General features: G+C 61.4%; 1 protein-coding gene across 1 annotated transcript; it reads right to left on the bottom strand.

The window, feature by feature from the left end:
* Positions 1-639: 639 nt before the first annotated feature.
* Positions 640-7,030, bottom strand: LOC135978578 (formin-2-like). Its single transcript, XM_065579461.1, has 5 exons — positions 6,941-7,030; positions 6,642-6,794; positions 2,266-5,727; positions 1,619-1,790; positions 640-1,465 (listed from the first exon to the last, which is right to left on the bottom strand). Exons 2-3 carry the CDS (start codon positions 6,729-6,731, stop codon positions 5,239-5,241), a joined length of 579 nt encoding a protein of 192 aa, XP_065435533.1. The 5' UTR covers positions 6,732-6,794; positions 6,941-7,030; the 3' UTR covers positions 640-1,465; positions 1,619-1,790; positions 2,266-5,238.
* Positions 7,031-17,214: the final 10,184 nt, after the last annotated feature.

Raw genomic sequence — 17,214 nt, 5'->3', positions numbered from 1 at the left:
CCACCAGAGCCATGTTAACAGGCAACACTGCCTCTGTCTTTCCTTGGCCACATGTATCGTGTCCTTTATCTGGTGGCTAGTCCAGAAAAGGAGGACAAGCGCTCACTACTGCTGCCACCTGAGGGAGTTGCAATAGCCCCAGAATCTGGGACTTCAAGCCCCTAGACTGACCTCTTACCTTTATAGACACCCCCCTCGCCCATACACAGCTATTTTAAAGTTTAGCCTGATAGTAAAGAGACCCCTTTTCAACCCTTCACCACACAAGAGAAAGCCGGCAGCATTTGTTATTAACTATTTATTTCTTCTCTCCTGGCTCCCAAACTGCTTCTCCTCCCTACTGCCGCCAGCCACCTTCGAGTTCTCCCTCTTCTCTCCCCGGCTCTGCTCGCTGGATTGCAGCAGCTCAGCGGATGGTCCAGCTTTACTCTTTCACTTCCATTCTTCTTCCCTTCTTTGCGTGGCTGCATTTGCCATTGAGCAGGCTGATGGAAATACCTGAGTGTCTGTCTAGGCCAGGGGTCTCCAACACGCGGCCTGCGGGGCTATTTCTCTAGGACAATCCATCAGCTCCCATCTGGTGTTCAGCTCCAGGATGGATGGGGAGCCCTAGCCGGAGCATAGAAAGACAGGGGGGTGTTCTTTGGTGGAAACTGCTGGAGCTTCAGCCTCTGCTCCCACCTCCGCCCCCACGCTAAGGGCTTCAAAAGTGGTGCCTGACCCCAGGTAAACAAAGTAGCCGAGCTGAGGCCAGAGTGGGACTGATCCTAAGAAAAGAGCAGATTTCTCTTCTGCTCTAGGGAGATTCCCCTAGGAAAAGCAGCTGGGGTGGGGCGATACAAGCACTACCCCTCAGCCCATGAATAGCGGGCAACTGGGACTTTGGGAGCCAAGGGACTGGTGTATCTTCCTGGAGATCAGAAAGGGGCAATGGAGAAGTTGTACCAAAGTCAATGTCATGGCTGGGTCAAGGGCAGCCAGACCTACTGGTCAGAGCCAGAGTCCACACTCACATGACAGGAGTGGAGAGTCAGCCAGGTCAGGATACTGGAAGATGAGCAGCAAAAGACAAACTTGCGATCACCACCACAACTCAGATGCCAGGAAATCAAGCCAGGGGAGCGGCAGCAGAACCAGGCAGCGCACAGTCCAGAACCGGGAGGAGGCCTGGTGTTCAGTCAGCTTCGTGTTCCTGCTGCTGTCTTACGTAGGGCCAGGGGGCCAGTGAGCTTTCCTGGGACTCCTCCAATAGGACCTCAGGAGTGGAGCCTCAAACTGGGGCTGAACTTCATGGGTCCGAGGTAAGCAATTTTCAGCAGGCTTCCAGGTGGAGGGTTGGAGTGTGGCTGCTCCCGTGAACCCTGCAGACCCGGGTTGGAGACCCCTGGGTCGTGACAGTGAGTGATCTCTCCCTGCTCAAACCTCCTGCAGCAGGAAACAGTCTCCAGGATCCTGGACACTGCCTCTGAGAATAAAATGAGGATATCATGATGAGAAATAGTGCTCTGTACCAGGGCTGGGATCCAGGGACAGGGAAAGCTCCCAGACAGGCTATGCATCGGGGATGCCATTTCTCCCCCAAGAGACCCACACGCCCCAAGAAGTAAATGGCTCTTACCTCCATGAGGGACTGGGGTCTTCCATCTAAGCCTCTTTGAGAGCCGGCATTGCTGGGACGAGGTGACCTGTCCCCACTGCTCCCTGACGTGGCTCAGCTACAGGAAGCGCCCGTCTGGGAGGCTGTGCCAGATCCCAGGGCCTGAAAGACAGCTGGAAGGAGGCTCCTATTCCTGTGACACCCAGAGACCCCATAGAAGGGCCAAGGGGAGAATAAAGGGCAGAAGGTGAAGCTAGCCCTGAGCCTCTGTCCCACCCCCACCTCCTCAAAAGTGGAGCTTTCCGAGCCCCAGTGGGGCTGTGGCCCTGACACAAGGGCTTTTCTGCACAATATGGGGCAGGGAGAGCTCTGCCTGGGCGCAGCGGGAATGAGCGGGGGTAGACCAAGGATAGGGAGGAGGGGAGTGGGTGCAAGGGAAAGAGGTCCTGCCCCATATGAAGGAATTTGGGGGGCAGAGGGAAGAACCCTGCTCCACAGAGAGGGGAGAGAGTTTCTGTGAGTGCCAGGAGGCTCCATTTCCCCTTCTCACTCTCCCAATCAGAGGAAGAGGGCCACTCCAGCTGGCCCAGTCTGGTCCTGACCAGAGTCTGCAGGGTAGCAGTGGGCCCACAATAGGGCTGGGCGGTTTTGACAGGGTTGGGACTCACCAGCATGGCGCCTCCCGCTGGTCGCTCTGGGAATGAGCTCAGTCCATGGGGAACGCCCTCTGCTGGCAGCGTCCCATCCGTCTCTTGTCCTCCCTTGGCATCTGGAGCCGCGTTGCTCACCGCTTGACACTGCCTCCAGCAGTGCCCACTAGTCCATCCTCACCCCATTCCAGGGGCGGGGGTTAGCAACAGGCCTTGCACCTGCCTTGATGGCCAACTGCAACCCCCAAAGTCTAGCCCCTTGTCTCAAGGGCCGGTTACAATTTGTCTCGGCCATCGGATGGCCAGATGCAGTACTGCCCAGCCCGAGATGCTGGTCTCCTGCTCTGGAGACAGACCTTCCCCCATGAAATTCTGGGACACACTACCTGCTGCTCTCCTGGGCAGCCATTATATAGGGCCTAGCCTAGCCCTGATTGGCTGGCTCTAATCTCGGCCCTGATTGGCTCTCAGTAGGCCCTTCCCTGATTGGAAGACGGCTTGCACAGCCATTCTGGCCTACTCTAGTTCCCTCTCACATGGGGGTGGGGCAGCCGTCCCACCACAAACCCTCCCCCTTAAAAAATGCTCACGGGGGAGGGGAGGAAAGGGGTCCCTATAACCCCAGCTTCCTTCGTAGTGGGGCCTGCAGGGCATCCCTTTCCTCTCACAGGCCCGCCAAAGTCTGGAGTCAGCAGCTTCCCAGCTGTAGGGTCTGGGTTCGCACTGTTGAACGCCCTGGTCCTACGTGGGTTCCTACTTCTGTTTGGGTTCCCACATGGGCCCTCCTGGCTCCTATGTGGGTTCCCTCATTTCGGTGGGGCCTCTCTGCCCCAGCCCCTTTCTCTCTAGGGGCCTCCGTCTTCACCACCTCTTCTCTGTGGCTAGTCTCTGACCGAGCCCTTGTCTCAGACACTCCCCCTTTCTGCCTCAGGGGGCAGTGCCTCTTTAGATGTCCCCGTTGGTGGCAGTGGAAGCACTTTCTGGGTCTTCCCCCTGCCACATCCCTACTCCTGCTTGTTTGGGCCCTAGCCCTTCCTTCTGGGCTGGCCTGGGCCTTGGGAGTCCTGTAGGGGCACTCTCTCTTCAGGTGCCCTGGCTCCCCACAGACCCAACAAGCTGGGGGCCCCCCTGTTACTCTCACAGGGGGTGCCTTTTCTAGGTGGGGTCTCTCTGCCCCATCCCAGGAGGGACACTCCCTCCTTTAGTGTCCCTGTCACCTACAGGCGAAGCAGTTCAGCGTTCCTGGCCTCTCGCCCTCGGTGACGGATCTCTTGTTTGGTCTGGGTGCCGACCTCCCCAGCAGCCAGAACAACTCCCTCTGCTGTTCGGCAAGCCGAGCCACCCAGGCCCTCCAATAGAAGTCTCTTTTCTCCACCATTTTGGACTCTCCATGTGGCACAATCTGCCTAGTCCGCTTGATGGTGTCCTTCTTCAGGCCACTTCCCTCCAGCAGTGCCCCCTAATCCATCCTCATCTCCTTCCGGCGGGGAGGAGGAAGCAGGTTAGCAACAGTCCTTGCACATGCCTCAGCGGCCAACCAAAACCCCCAAAGTCTAGCCCCTTGTCTCAAGGGAGGTTGCAGTTTGACTCAGCCACCACATGGCCAGGTGCAGTACAAGAGGGAACAGGGGGACCCAGGCCCACCAACTATCCTGGGTCCAAACCCAGGGATCCTCTAGTGGCAGTCTCCCTGCTCTCCCCTTGTCCAACTGTCCCTGGGCCACTTCTCCTCTTGGCCCTCTAGGCCCTTTCTATCAGGGCCCGCAGTCTGGCAGGTCTTGGGCCGGAGCTGTAGTATGCTCCCTTCAGCCTGCCCAGCACTGCTCTTTTGGAGATGCTGGTCTACTGCTCTGAAGACAGACCTTCTCCCATCAAGGTCTGGGGGATACTGCCTGCTGCTCGCCTGGGCAGCCTTTATATAGGGCCTAGCTTAGTCCTGATTGGCTGGCTCTAATCTCGGCCCTGATTGGCTCTCAGTTGGCCCTTCTCTGATTGGCTACCAGCCTCTGCAGCCGCTCTGGCCTACTCTAGCGCCCTCTTGCATGGGGGTGGAGCAGCCGCCCCACCTCAGCGATCAGCTGTCGCAACCAGGCTGTGGCCTGGGCTGCGGGGCTGGCTCCAGGCACCAGCGGAGGAAGCACATGCCTGGGGCGGCATTCCGTCCATTCTTGGGGCAGCACAGGCCGGGCGACTTTTTTGTTTTTTGCACTTCAGCAGTTCGGGTGGCGGCAGTCCGAGCTTTGTTGTTGTTGGTTTTTTTTCTGCTTCGGCAGTTCGGGTGGCAGCAGTCCAAGTGGTTGGGAGTTTTTTGGTTTTCTTTTTGCTCACTTTGGCAGTCCGAGCGCTGTTGTATTTTTTTTTTTTTTTGCTTGGGGCAGCAAAAATGGTAGAGCCGGCGCTGCTGGGCTGAGGTCGCTCAAGTGGTCAGCCCCTCAACACACTGTATCGGGGGTGGCTCAGGTCTGGGCGGGGCCCAAGCACCCCACAAACAACCAGACTTCAAGGGCGGGCCCTGGCCTGTGTGGGGACCCGGTGGCCAGCCAACAAACAGTTCCTGTCCTGGCCTAGAGCCCCCTTGCACCGTGTAGGGGGTCAGCCACCCGGGGTGGAGTGGCAGGGGGACGCGGTCCCACCCTCCTCCCCCGCGTCCCAGCCCAAGGCGCTGGCAGGGGCAGGATTGGTTGCCCCTGCGTCGGCGGGGATCCAGCCGCAACACGCCGACTGAGCCGCGCCGGGCTCTGCAGCCAGCAGCTCCCGGGCTGCCCCTGGGCTACTTCCTGCCTCCCCGGGGTTTGGTATCTGCGGCCTCCAGGCCTCTTCCGGCTCCTTGGGGTAAACCGCAGCGGGTACTCCGGGCCAGTCCTCGTCCATGTCTGGGGTTAGGGTTAGGGGACTCTGGAGAACAGGCCAAGTGTCCTCCTCTGTTGCGGGCTGTCCCCCAACTGTGGTGAAGGGCCGGCCTTTTATATTTCCGACCCCACGCCCCGGTCCTTATGGCGAGGGGGGCGGGGCGATATAGGCTCCGCCCTCCAAGGGGCGTGTAGGGCAGCCCTCGCTCTCCCGCTCGGAGGGAGGCCGCTCAGTTGCAACAGCGTCTACCAGAGGCCCCGGTGGCCAGCCAACAGGCGAGGGGGGTGGGGCGATATAGGCTCTGCCGTCCAAGGGGCGTGTAGAGGGGCCCTCGCTCTCCTGCTCGGAGGGAGGCCGCTCAGTTGCAACAGCGTCTACCAGAGGCCTCGGTGGCCAGCCAACAGGCAAGGTGGGTGGGGTGATATAGGCTCTGCCCTCCAAGGGGCGTGTAGAGGGGCCCTCGCTCTCCTGCTCGGAGGGAGGCCACTCAGTCTCACTACACTCCCCGTTTAGAGGGAGTAGGAGTTGCTGGTGGCCTTGGAGGCAGAATTCCTGCAGCGCCTCCGGCACTTGGCGCAAGTGCCGGATGATGTGAAGTTGATTCATTATGTTGGCCGTGACGACCTCCTGCTGCAAGGGAACGAGGACCTGTCAGAGACTCAGATGCCCCCGTGGAATCAGGGGGAATTAAGGGCACCTGGGACCAGCAGCAATTCCACCCAGCACCCGCGCACCTCTGAGGGATGAAGTCCCCCTCCTGACCCCCAGAATGGAGTCTTGTTTTCCTTTTAAGGGACCTCCAGTGCCAACAACCTCCTTGTAGGGGAGCTCCTGCCACCTCCCACCCAGTGCCCCTGACAGCTGTTCCACCTCCAATCCACAGCTCAAGTTCTCTGACCCCTCTCCTCCACCCCCACCCAGGTTGGGCAGGGAGGGGGCTCTAGCGGGGCGGAGGGATTCTGGCAGCAGTGAAGTGGGATGTGGGCAGCTTGAGACCTTTCCCCAAGTCATCCCAGCCACTGAGGCTGAAGCCGCAGGATGGCAGCCCTGGTGAATGGGGCAGATCAGCAGCCCCTGCTGACTGAATCCTCCCATTCTCTCTAGAGCGAGTCCAGCCCTGCCGGCAGCAGGACGAGCTTCCCCCGCCCATGTGCCTCAGAACTGCCCGCTCAGTCGCCATCACCCCTCAGTCCTTGGCCTCCCAGGCTGCCAGTGATGGGAACAACTCTGGGTGGTGGCACGGGTGACAGGAGAGGCACGCAGAGGGCACGTAGAGGACTCTGCTGCCCTTCCCAAGAACAGAAGTCCGTGCTGAGGCAATGCTTGTCAATCATTAGCCTTGCTAACGAGCTGGGCTGGAGCTGCTCCGGGAACAAGCTGGCTCCCTCCTGCTCATGGAGGTGAATTCATCTCCCTTCCCAGGAGCACCTGCTCTCACTCTCATTCCCCACCGGTCGCCTTGCTGCCAGGCCGGCGAATGGCCAGAGGATGGGAATGAGGCCTGGGCCCCGCCCCAATCTCCTGAGTCTAATGCAGCTGCTCACCTTGCTCCCCATCAGCTGCTCGGCTTGCCCCAGGAGGGAGTAAGTGAGGAGCAGCCCAGCCTGGCTGACACGCAGCTGGGGGTCGTGCATGGCCAGCACTGTTGTCTGCAGGAAGAAGCTTCTCTGCCCCTCCGAGAACAATTTGGCAAAAACCTGAAACCAACCAGATGTGAGGCTTCAGCAGATTGCCCTGAACCAGGCTCCAAATCCTGGCCTAGAACGGCAACTCTGTTGCGTGGCTCCAGGAGGCAGTCACCTGCCCTGCAGAGCTGTGCCATGCCCTGGCAGAGCGTCCTTACCTCCCCCACCCTGGCTGTGTTCTTATAGCCGAGGAGCCTGTTGTCCTGGTGCCAGTCCCAGCACCAAAGGTATTCGACCTCATGGATGTTCAGGTCTGGGAAAGAGAGAGACACATACACATTGGTCATTCTGGTTGCAGGGCTTGTGTCCTTCCAATCCCATATGTGGCTGCACAGTGGGCAGAGCCCAACAGAACTGCGGGGGTAGTGGAGAACACAGAAAGAGATAGAGAGAGACTGATCCGCCAGCCGGGGTCACTCGGAGAGAAATTGGCTGGGGTCCCAGTCTCACTCGTCTAGCCGGGTTCCTTACCCCTCTGGCGCAGCAGGAGCTGGTAGAGCCGGTAAACCCCCTCCCTGGCCTGCTGGCTGATGTCCTCGTCTGGGTCACCTACGAACAGAGCCAGCTGTGCCACGTGGTGGCCCATCCTGGGGAATTCGGCTGAGTTCTAATGGAAGGGAGAGGGAGAGGGGACTCCATCAGCATTTTCCTGTCAGCTCCCAGTCCCCGCCTGGGCCAGGACTCTCCTTCCCCTCAACCCCTCTGCAGGAGATGCTAGAGGACAGGAGCTAGAGCTGGATCCTTAGTTATCTCTGCCCGCAAGGGAGCCCGGAGAACAGGGATGTGGGCAGGGCCCTCCAGGAGGATTTGCTTCCCCAGCTGCTCCAGGATGACAAGAAGGCAAGAACCTGGAGCATGGTCTCCTTACAAGCGAGAGTCTTCACTTAACCAGGACAAGAAGAACTTGTCTCAAGCCAGGCTCATTCTCTGCTCTGACTCTGCCTCCCCAAGAGGAACACTCCTAGCCCACAGCCCCTGCAGCAGCAGATCCTCCAGCCCGTTGGATCCAGCCCACCTACGCCTGGAGTCAGGAAGCTGGGCTCAGAGGCCACTTACGTCAAAGTCAGGGAGGGAGATGACGGACGTGAGCAGGGCTGCGCTGCTCCTGATGGCCCTGGCTCTCTCTCGTGGCACCCTGGACACGGTCCAGTAGTTAATGTGCTGTGGGGAAAGGAGGCAGCTCAGGATTGATGAGGGGGTGCATGTGTAGTGCTAATGGCCCCCCCATCCCAAGGGGGCTGAGACATTGCATGCGGTGAGGGTGGAATATCAGATTCATTGACTGCAGAGCTTTAGAAGGGGACTCTTGCCCCCAGGACGATGCTTGTATCCTGCAGGTCACAACTTGTCATTGTCTCTCTAGATTGGGACAATGCTCAGTGTTGGGGCTGGTCCCATCCTCCCTGAACACCTGATTCCTGAACAGCTCCCCAGGAAGGAGACAGACCCCTCCCCCCTCCCTGGCTCTCAAGTCCTTGGCTGGGTGAAGGGACTGAGTGTGAGCACAATCCCCCCAGGAATCTCGGGGCCCGTCAGAGACAAGGGCTGATTCTCTGGGGCCCTCCTGTTTCTCCAGGAATGAGGCTGTGGCTCTTCTCTGAGGACCATCTTCTGGATCTCCCAGGAGGGGTTCAGACTCTCACTCCTCAAGCCAGCCGGGGGCCCTGTGGTCAGTGCTCAACACAAGCAGGCAGAGCTCTGGCTTGAAGTCCCAGCTCCTTCCTCTGTCCTTCAAGGAGGAAAGGCCTGACCCTGCATTGCACTGACTGCCCTGACCAAGGATGGCCACTGGGGGCCCAGCTAGGAGGACAGACTGGAAAATGGATCTAAGAGTTAAGGTAAAATTGCCCCCACCCTCTCACCAGACTCACCTGCAAGATGTAGTGGAGCTTGTCCGTGTCTGGGGTCTTTGCCAGCAGGTTCCCCAGCATGGCGTCCAGGAGGTCTGGTATGACCCTATGCAGATCCTGCAAAGCAAGGGAGAGCCATGGGTCAGAGTTAGGGAAAGTGGGGCTACACCTGCCACAGGATGGGAAGAGGGGTCTCTGGGAAGCACTGGTGAGACCCCCAAACACATATCCTGGCCTCTCTCATTCACATCCCACTGCAGGCAATTAGCAAGGATTCGGGCAGGATAACAGCTGGCTGATCTACCTGGACTTGGTTGATGTCCGTCTGCGTGCCCAGGGTGAAGACGGCGTGCAGAGTGGCTCGGAGGAGGTGGGTCTCCAGCTCCGGCTCCAGGGCAGGTGTTATGGTGCTGGCAAGAGAGAGGAGCCGGTATTAGACTGTGCAGTGCGGGGGTGGGACTGGCACCAACACGGACGTGAAACTGCAGGGAAATAGGCAGAGGCTGGCGAGAATGGCAACTGAGGCACTGAGCCAGGGAATGATAAGGCCAAGGTTTCCCAGACCGACAGTGGCAGGGCAGGAATGGCGCCTGTTCCCTGGACCCTGCTGCCTCTCCTGTATCTGATCCTGGGAGTCAGCCTCTCCCCAAAGCCATTGCAATGTGAATGGAGTGAAAAGAAAAGAGCAGCCAGGAGAGGGAGTGACCCTTCCTGCCACCTCTGCCAGAGGAGCCCCCCTTGAGGGGTGAGCTGGGAGTGGGAGGGGCAGTGACTCCCAGCCATGGGCCTGAGCAGCACCGGGGTTAGGAGAACCGGGCGGGAGGGTCTCGGTACCTGAGGTTGGCCACAGCAATGAGGGAGTTGGCCAGGACGGCGTCAGGTGGAGAGTTAGGAGGAATCTCCTCAATGAGCTCCTGTGAGACGCAAAGGAGACAAAGGAGCGGGTGAGATTCGGGCCTCACTGACACTCCCCAAGGAGGAGATTACACAGCCAGCAGGATCCCCCCAGCTGCCTCCCGCTCCTCCGATTCCTGCCCACTAGTTCTCCCGTCTCCTCTCCCCAATCTTCAGCCCCAGCAATCCCTGCCCTCAGCTGCCCTCCAGCACCAGCCATCCCCCAACCCTCGGCCCGGGGAGACCCCTGCCCCTCCCATGTCTCTGTCCACCCTCCAGCTCCCGGGCGCCGTGTCTTACTCACCACAATCCTCTCCACCACAGCCGCCTTCGAGCAGTGTGGCTCCATTGTGTAGTCCCCTCTCTGCTGGGCAGCGAGGCACGCGGGGTAGATGGCGTGCAGGAACTCGAGCTGCTGCGCCTCGTCCTGCGCCCACCAGGAGTGGGGTTAGGGGAGAGAGAGCCAGTTAGCCAGGGACCTCCCTGCCCCAGCCACACCAGCTGCAGGACATAGGCCTGAATGGGGGATAGTGGGGACCTGCCTATTGTTCAAATCACCCACGACTCCTCCACAATCAGGGTCAGGAACTGGGACAGTGCCTGTGGGGGGAGGAGACCCCGGCTGGTGTGTGACAAACACCCCCATCTTGGGGGTCCCAGATCATGAAGGAGAAAGGTCCCCATTAGAGCCAAGACCTTCTGCAGGGGGTCGGGATGCTGGGAAGGAGCAGGAGAATCTCAGTTCCAGCACAGCTGGGGAACGTTTGTACCTTTTCTCGGGCATGGAGCTGCTCTCGGATGTTCATGAGAGCAGCCTCCTCTGTTACCAAGTCTACCCGGTCTTCTTTCTCCTCGTCGTCCTCGGAGTCCCTGGCGGACGCTGCACCAGGGAGAGAAGGGGACAAGGTGACTGCTGCTGCCACTCGGGGGAAGGACAGGGGCATGGTGGGACAATGTGTCCCCTTCCCACCTCCGGGACATAGGGCAGATTGGGCCCCACACTCCCCCCTCTCAGTGATGGCATCAGCCCCCAACTCCTTCAGGAGCCCATAGCAAAGAGATCCTCCCCACTGTCCTGGACTCCCTTGGAGGTGCCTCCCCCCAGCCCCGCCCAATGGAGCACCAAGGACCAAAGTGGCAGCATCTAGTGTCCGTGGAGTTCACATGGCTCAGGCCAGACACCTGGGCTGGAGACCCGCCCCCATAGCACTGCTTGAGGGCCTGGGCCCAGGGTGTTCACAGCCCCCTCCTCACCCCTCCCCGAGCCCAGCCTGGATCCTCACCTAGAACAAAGCAGAAGCGTCCGTCGGCCACGCTGCTAGCCGAGTCGCAGGCGCTGCTGCTGTCGGATGGGGAGCGGCCCGAGCTGCTGGGGCTGGCAGAGGGATCCTCCACCTCCTGCCCTGAGGAGGCTGGAAGGTCCTCACTGACCGGGCAGGGCGATGGCCCCTGTTGGAAGTTGGGGCTGGGCGCCTGGGGCCGCTGCTGCCCACACAACAACAAGCCCCAGAGCCACCCTGCCCGGTTCCGCCCCTGGGCTGGGTCCTGCCTGCCCAGCCGCAGCCTGGCCCAGCTCCATTTTGGCCTGGGAGGTGATGCTCCCACCTCGGCGCCTGTGCCGGGAGTGGGTTTCCTCCGCCAGAAGGCTGGGCGCTTCCACCTCCTGGCGCGGCCGGAAGCTTCTTCCCCTCCAGCGGGGACGGAGAGGCCGCTTCGCTCCTGGGGAAGATGTTGTCTGCTTCCCTCAGGCTCTGGGGCCACCTGCACAGCCTTCTTCCCGAACATCCTCAGGAGCCTGGCCATCCTGGAACCCAGTGGGAAGCAGGCATGAGTCTGGGGTCAAGGCAGCCTCTCACTAACCAGCCTGTTTGGTCCCTCCCCATCCCTGCCCCAGCCAGAGCAGCTCCTGCTCCCCCCACAGGGGTGCAGGGAGGGCAAGCTACCCGCATTGGCAGGAGTTCATTGTATGATCTGCTCCCCCTCAACGCTCCCCCTCGTCATCGCTGGGGCTGCAAGAACTGGGGAGTCTCGTCCTTTTCGAACACTGGGGTCAGTCACAAAGACACTGGTCACTTTGGACAAGCAGCTCCCTCCTGCCACCCCAGACCACACTCACACCCCCCCACCCTCCGCCCAGGCTAGAGAAGGAACAGAACCCAGGCAGGGCAGGCTTTAGGCCGATTTGCCCGATTCCCCAGAATTGGGCCCCGTGCATAAGAGGGCCTCTCGCACTCACCCCAGCGGCATTCGTCTTCGGGGGCCCCGCTCCCCTGGCCAGAGCGCCGGCCGGAGCGCGGCAGCCCCGCGGCCCCACTCTCCCGGCTGGAGCTCCGGCGGAGCGTGGCAGCCCCGTGGCCCCGCGACCCAGGCCGGAGCGCGGCAGCCCTGTGACCCCGTGACCCCGGCTGGAGCTCCGGCGGAGCACGGCAGCTCCGCGAGCCCGGCAGGAGCTCCGGCCAGAACATGGCTGCCCCATGGCCCTGCGACCCTGGCTGCAGCTCCGGCCAGCCCCGTGGCCCCGCAGCCCCAGCCGGACCGCAACAGCCCTGCAGCTCCACGACCCCGGCCAGACCGCCGGCCGGACCGCGGCAAGCCCCGTGGCGCTGCATTCCTGGCCAGAGCGCCGTCCAGAGTGTGGCAGCCCCGCGGGGCCACCTCCCCCAGCCAGCAATCCGAAGTGCCGCCCCAGGAATCGGGCCCCGCACTTGCTAAACCCGGCCCTGAACCCAGGAGTCTGGACTTCTCCTGGGAAACCATTCCCCACTTCAAAGTCCCTAGGCATAGCAAGGCCAGGGCCCCCTCGGTTCCCATTGATTTCCATGCTCAGCAGCTCACTGGGTCTGGCCCAGCTCACAGACTCTCAGCCTGGGGAACAGTCTCCCACAAGGGAAGGGCTGGGAGCCCCATTGCTGGGACCTTGCCAAACACACTGGAGACGGCTCTGGAGAAGCCCTTTCCCGGTCTGAGAGCGAGGGGGTCCTGGGGGCTGTTTGCAAATCCAATCTCCTTTGGGAGAGATTCTCTCCCCCTCTTTCTGCCTCTCCCCAGACAGACAGGGGACGCCCCCGAGGAACCCTAATGCCACTCACTTGCTCTGGTGACGGAGAGATGGTTGGAGGATGTTCAGGGTCGTCCCTCGCCCTTCTCCTCTCTCTCCAAGCCCAAGGCAGGCTGGAGAGGGTGGTGGTGAGCTGAGGAGGTCCCTGCCCAGGAAGCAGGCAGGGTGATGGCACGGGGCGATCGGCTGGCTGTGAAAACAAGAGTCTGTCTTATTACCAAGGGACAGAGAAACTCGGCCAGCAGCAGGGGGTGCAGAACACCGCCCTAGTGCAGGGGTGACAGCGCCTCTGGGATCCCGACATCCCTGCACTTTACACACCTTCCTGGAGCCTCCCAACCCCCCTGGGCTGTCGGGACTGCGACCCCAACCCCACTGATGAGAACCAGGCCTGGGAGGGGAAGCTACTGGCACAGGGTCACACCAAGTGTCAGAAGAATGGATGGGACCCAGCAGGCCTTCTTTCCAGGCCCCTTCGCTAACCACTGCTGCACACTCCCTCCCACAGCTGGCAATTACAACCAGGCCCCCATGTCCACTCCCCCGGCTTTGAGAGGGAGTGTGCTCCGCTGGAGTGACTGGACCAGGGGACTGAGAACCAGGACTCCAGAGTTCCATTGCTGGGTTTCCTGTTGGTTCCACTGCTGGTTGTTTTCCTTTTCCTGTGGGACTTTGGGCAAGTTGCTCCCCCGTCTCTGGCTCTGTCCCCAGCAGTCAAACGGGGATTTCATACTTTCCCACTATTGGAAAGTGCTGGGAGAATTGCTCGGCCAAGAACCACGCCGGCCCCGGCCCCCGGTGCAGCATCGCGCTGGCCCCCGGCCGTGCACCGCGCCAGCCCCCGGCACGGCTCCCTGCCGAGCACCGCGCCAGCCCCCAGCCAAGTGTCCACACCGCTGGCCCAGCACCGCGCCGGCCCCTGGCCGAGCACCGTGCCGGCCCACGGCCCGGCCCACGGCCCAGCACCGCGCCGGCACCGGCCCCCGGCCCCCGGACAAGTGCCTGCGCACCCGGCCCCAGCTCCGGCCGAACACCACGCCGGCCCCCCGGCCAAGTGCCCCCGCCCCCGGCCGAGCACCGCACCGGTCCCCCGGCCAGCACCGCACCGGCCCCCGGCCGAGCACCGCGCCAGCCCCCGGCACGGCTCCCGGCCGAGCACCACACCGGCCCCCGGCATGGCTCCCGGCTGAGCACCGCGCCAGCCCCCAGCCAAGTGTCTGCACCGTCGGCCCAGCACCGCGCCGGCCCCCGGCCCCGCGCCCCCGGCACGGCCCCCAGTCCAGCACCGCGCCGGCACCGGCCCAGCACCGCACCGGCCCCTGGCCAAGTGCCCGCGCCCCCGGCCCGGCCCCCGGCCGAGCACCGTGCTGGCCCCCAGCCAAGTGCCCGAACCGCCGGCATAGCTCCGCGCCGGCCCCCGGCCGAGCACCGCGCCGGCCCCCGCCCGGCTCGCAGCCGAGCACCGCGCTGGCCCCCAGCCAAGTGCTCGCACCGCCGGCCCAGCTCCGCGCCGGCCCCCGGCCGAGCACTGCGCCGGCCCCCGGCCCGGCCCCCGGTGCAGCACCGCGCCGTCCCCTGTCCAGCACCATGCCGGCCCCGGCCCCTGGCTGAGCACCACACCGGCTACTGGCCCGGCCCCCGGACCAGCACCGCGCCGGCCTCCGGCCCCCGGCCGAGCACCACGCCAGCCTCCGGCCAAGTGCCCGCACCGCCGGCCCAGCACCGCGCCGGCCCCCGGCCAAGTGCCCGCACCGCCAGCCCAGCACTGCGCCGGCCCCCGGCCGAGCACTGCGCCGGCCTCTGGCCCGGCACCCGGCCCAGCACCGCACTGGCCCCCGGCCGAGCACCGCACCGGCCCCGGCCCCCGGCTGAGCACCGCGCCGGCCCCCGGCCCGGCCCGGGCCCCGGCCCAGCACCGCCCCCGGCCCCGGCCCTCATCCGAGCACTGCGCCAGCCCCCGGCCAAGTGCCCGTACCGCTGGCCCAGCACCGCGCCAGCCCCCGGCCCCGCGCCCCCGGCCCCAGCCCCTGCCGAGCACCGCGCCTAGACAGCAAGGCGGTGGCAGAGCCAGAAAGAGAAGCCACCAGTCCTGACTCCTGTTCTAATGGACAACAAACCGCCCAGAAGCACGGCAGAGGGGAAAGTAAACCAGTCCGGTCCGGTACAGCGGAGCGGCAAGAGCCAGTACGCCATGCCGGACTGGACCGGCTTCCGCGGCGGAGATTTAAAGGGCCCAGGGCTCCAGCCGCTGTGGGGAGCCCTGGGCCCTTTAAAGCGCCGCTGGAGCTCCGGCAGCCGGTCTCCCGCGGTGATTTAAAGGGCCCAGAGCTCCGCGGTGGCTGGAGCCCCGGGCCCTTTAATTCGCCCTTGAACCCCGCGGCTCCCAGCCGCCTCTGCAACTGGTAGCTCCGGGGTGATTTAAAGGCCCTGGGGCTCCCAGCCACAGCCGGAGCCCCTGGGCCTTTAAATCTTGAAAGGCCCCGCCTCTTCCGGTTGAGGCTAGACCCCCGCTCAGGACTCCGGCGTAATGGTAAATCCTTTAAGTTCCTTTCACCCCTGGGCAGGGATAGAGCCCTGGAATCAAGATGGTGGGGAAATTTCATTGAAACCGTTTCTGTCAGAAAATCCCATTCAGACTAAACCAGTTTGTTTCTTGAACTCATAACAAGTGGGATGAAAGTTCTTTGCAAAAAGATTTTCTTGCAAAACAAAAGCATCTCCTGTTTGTCACAGTGTGTTAAATTGTCTCCTCGCACACCAAGAGGAGACACTTAGATCTCGAAAATTAGATAAGATGCTTCAGTCTGAGCTAAGTAGTTGCTGCTCTTATCAATTTCAAAATAAAAAAATACAAATAAAATCAACTATTTCAGCTATTCTATTATGTCACACTCTGATCTGAGTAAATGTGATAGGACACCTCATATTATGCACTCCTCCTAGTGACACTCTCCAATGGATCTCCATCCTCCACCCACTGTGAGGTAAGTAGGAGCGAATCATTATTATCCCTACTTGAAAGAGGGAGAAGCTAAGGTTGAGAAAGGAGAATTGACTTGTCTTAGGTCACACAGCCAGTCAGTGGCAGAGTTGGGAATAGGACCCAAGAGCCCTGATTTTCAAACTAACCATCGGATCTTGAATTTGCGTGCAGGAGGTCAGCGCCGGCCGGGCAGGCCAAGCAAGCTTCAGAGCAGAGCGTGGGCCCCGCCCGCTGGCGCCATGGTAACCCCTGACTAAGGCGCCACTTTTGGAAAATGTGCTGAGGGGAAGTGGCTGCTTCCCCTGCACCGCCCTTAGCTACGCTACTGGTGGGGATCACTGCCGGGGCACTATTTCAGCCCCACATTTTCGGGTGGACCTCCCACCGTGGGAGCTGCAGAGCACTCCCCCGCGACACACAAACACACACACCCTGGTGTTGGGGAGGGGAACAGGGGAAAGGACAAAAGAAGCAAGAGAAGAAAAGAAAGGAGGGAGGGCTGGAGGAAAAGGTGAAACAAAAAGGACAAACCCCAATGTCCCCAGTGATTCTAAGGGACAAAATCCCAGGTGCGGAATAAAATTCTGCCTCCTTAGGCTCGTGTTTTCCATGCCTAGAATTCAACTCTCACCCGATGGATCAGACTGAACAGGTTTCAAACCTCGAGGAGGCTCTTACCTTCTACACAGGGACGTCTGCTTTCTAGTACAAATCACTAAAAGGGAAGGAGAAAACTCAACAGAGGTTCCTCCTGCCGCTCACGTGCGTGAACTCGAATGTTCTCTCAGTCCTCAAAGAGAGACCTCGAGACAGAGACTTGCTGAAGCAAAGCCACAGGAGTCTCTGAGGTTTCCCGGGCCACTCGCCTCTGTCCTGCCTGGCTGATGTCAGCATCTCTCTGTGAGGTCACCACCTTTGACCAATAGTCTGAGGTCCTGCAAAAAGCCTTTGTGATGTCACTGCCACGCCCCTCCCTTGCTGTGCTAATGTCCTGCCCCTGGCCAGGCACCTGGGAGCTTTGAGCTACTCCCTGTGGATCACCCCACTCAAGGCGTGTTCATTCTAGGAAGCAAGCCGACTAGACAGTAAAACCTCAGACGCTGCTCCCAATGCTACACTCAGTTTTTCAGAAATTAGTAGACTTGATGGCCAGAAGAGACCATTAGAGCATGTAATCTGACCCCCTGCATGTCACAGGCCTCCTGTATGACACAATAGCTACTTTGGGGGCAAACACATTCCAGAAAGGCATCTAGTCTTCATTAAATGACAGCAAGAGAGGGCGAATTCACCACTTTCCTTGGTAGCTTGTTCCTGTGGTGAATCATTCTCACTGTTGCAGGGGGTGCAGCAGGGGCTGGCTGCAGGCAGCGGGTGCGGGGCTGGCTGCAGGCAGGGGCTGGCTGGAGACAGGCTGGTGGGGGCAGGGGGTGCGGGGCTGGAGGCAGGGCAGGGGGTGCAGCAGGGGCTGGCTGCAGGTAGGGCAGGGGCCCCCCTGCTTCTACCACCTTGGCCCTTTAAATAGCTGCCGGAGCCCTGGGGAAGCTGCGGGGCTCTCGCGGCTATTTAGAGGACCGAGGCAGCAGAGGTAGCTGGAGCCCCGGCACTTTAAATAGCCCCCGGAGCCCCCTGCTACCCCAGGGCTCT

The sequence above is a fragment of the Chrysemys picta genome, unplaced genomic scaffold, assembly GCF_011386835.1.
Source record: "Chrysemys picta bellii isolate R12L10 unplaced genomic scaffold, ASM1138683v2 scaf315, whole genome shotgun sequence".
Classification (NCBI taxonomy): Eukaryota; Metazoa; Chordata; order Testudines; family Emydidae; genus Chrysemys; species Chrysemys picta.
Note: the sequence above shows the minus strand (reverse complement) of the source record. Positions and strands in the feature narration are given on the sequence as shown.

Bases quoted from the DNA above. Each gene is read 5' to 3' on its own strand.
- LOC135978578 (XM_065579461.1), bottom strand. From the start codon at position 6,731: ATGCACGACCCCCAGCTGCGTGTCAGCCAGGCTGGGCTGCTCCTCACT. The intron at 5,728-6,641 runs GTGAGCAGCTGC...GTTCCCTTGCAG, and splicing joins AGCAGCTGATGGGGAGCAAG to CAGGAGGTCGTCACGGCCAA.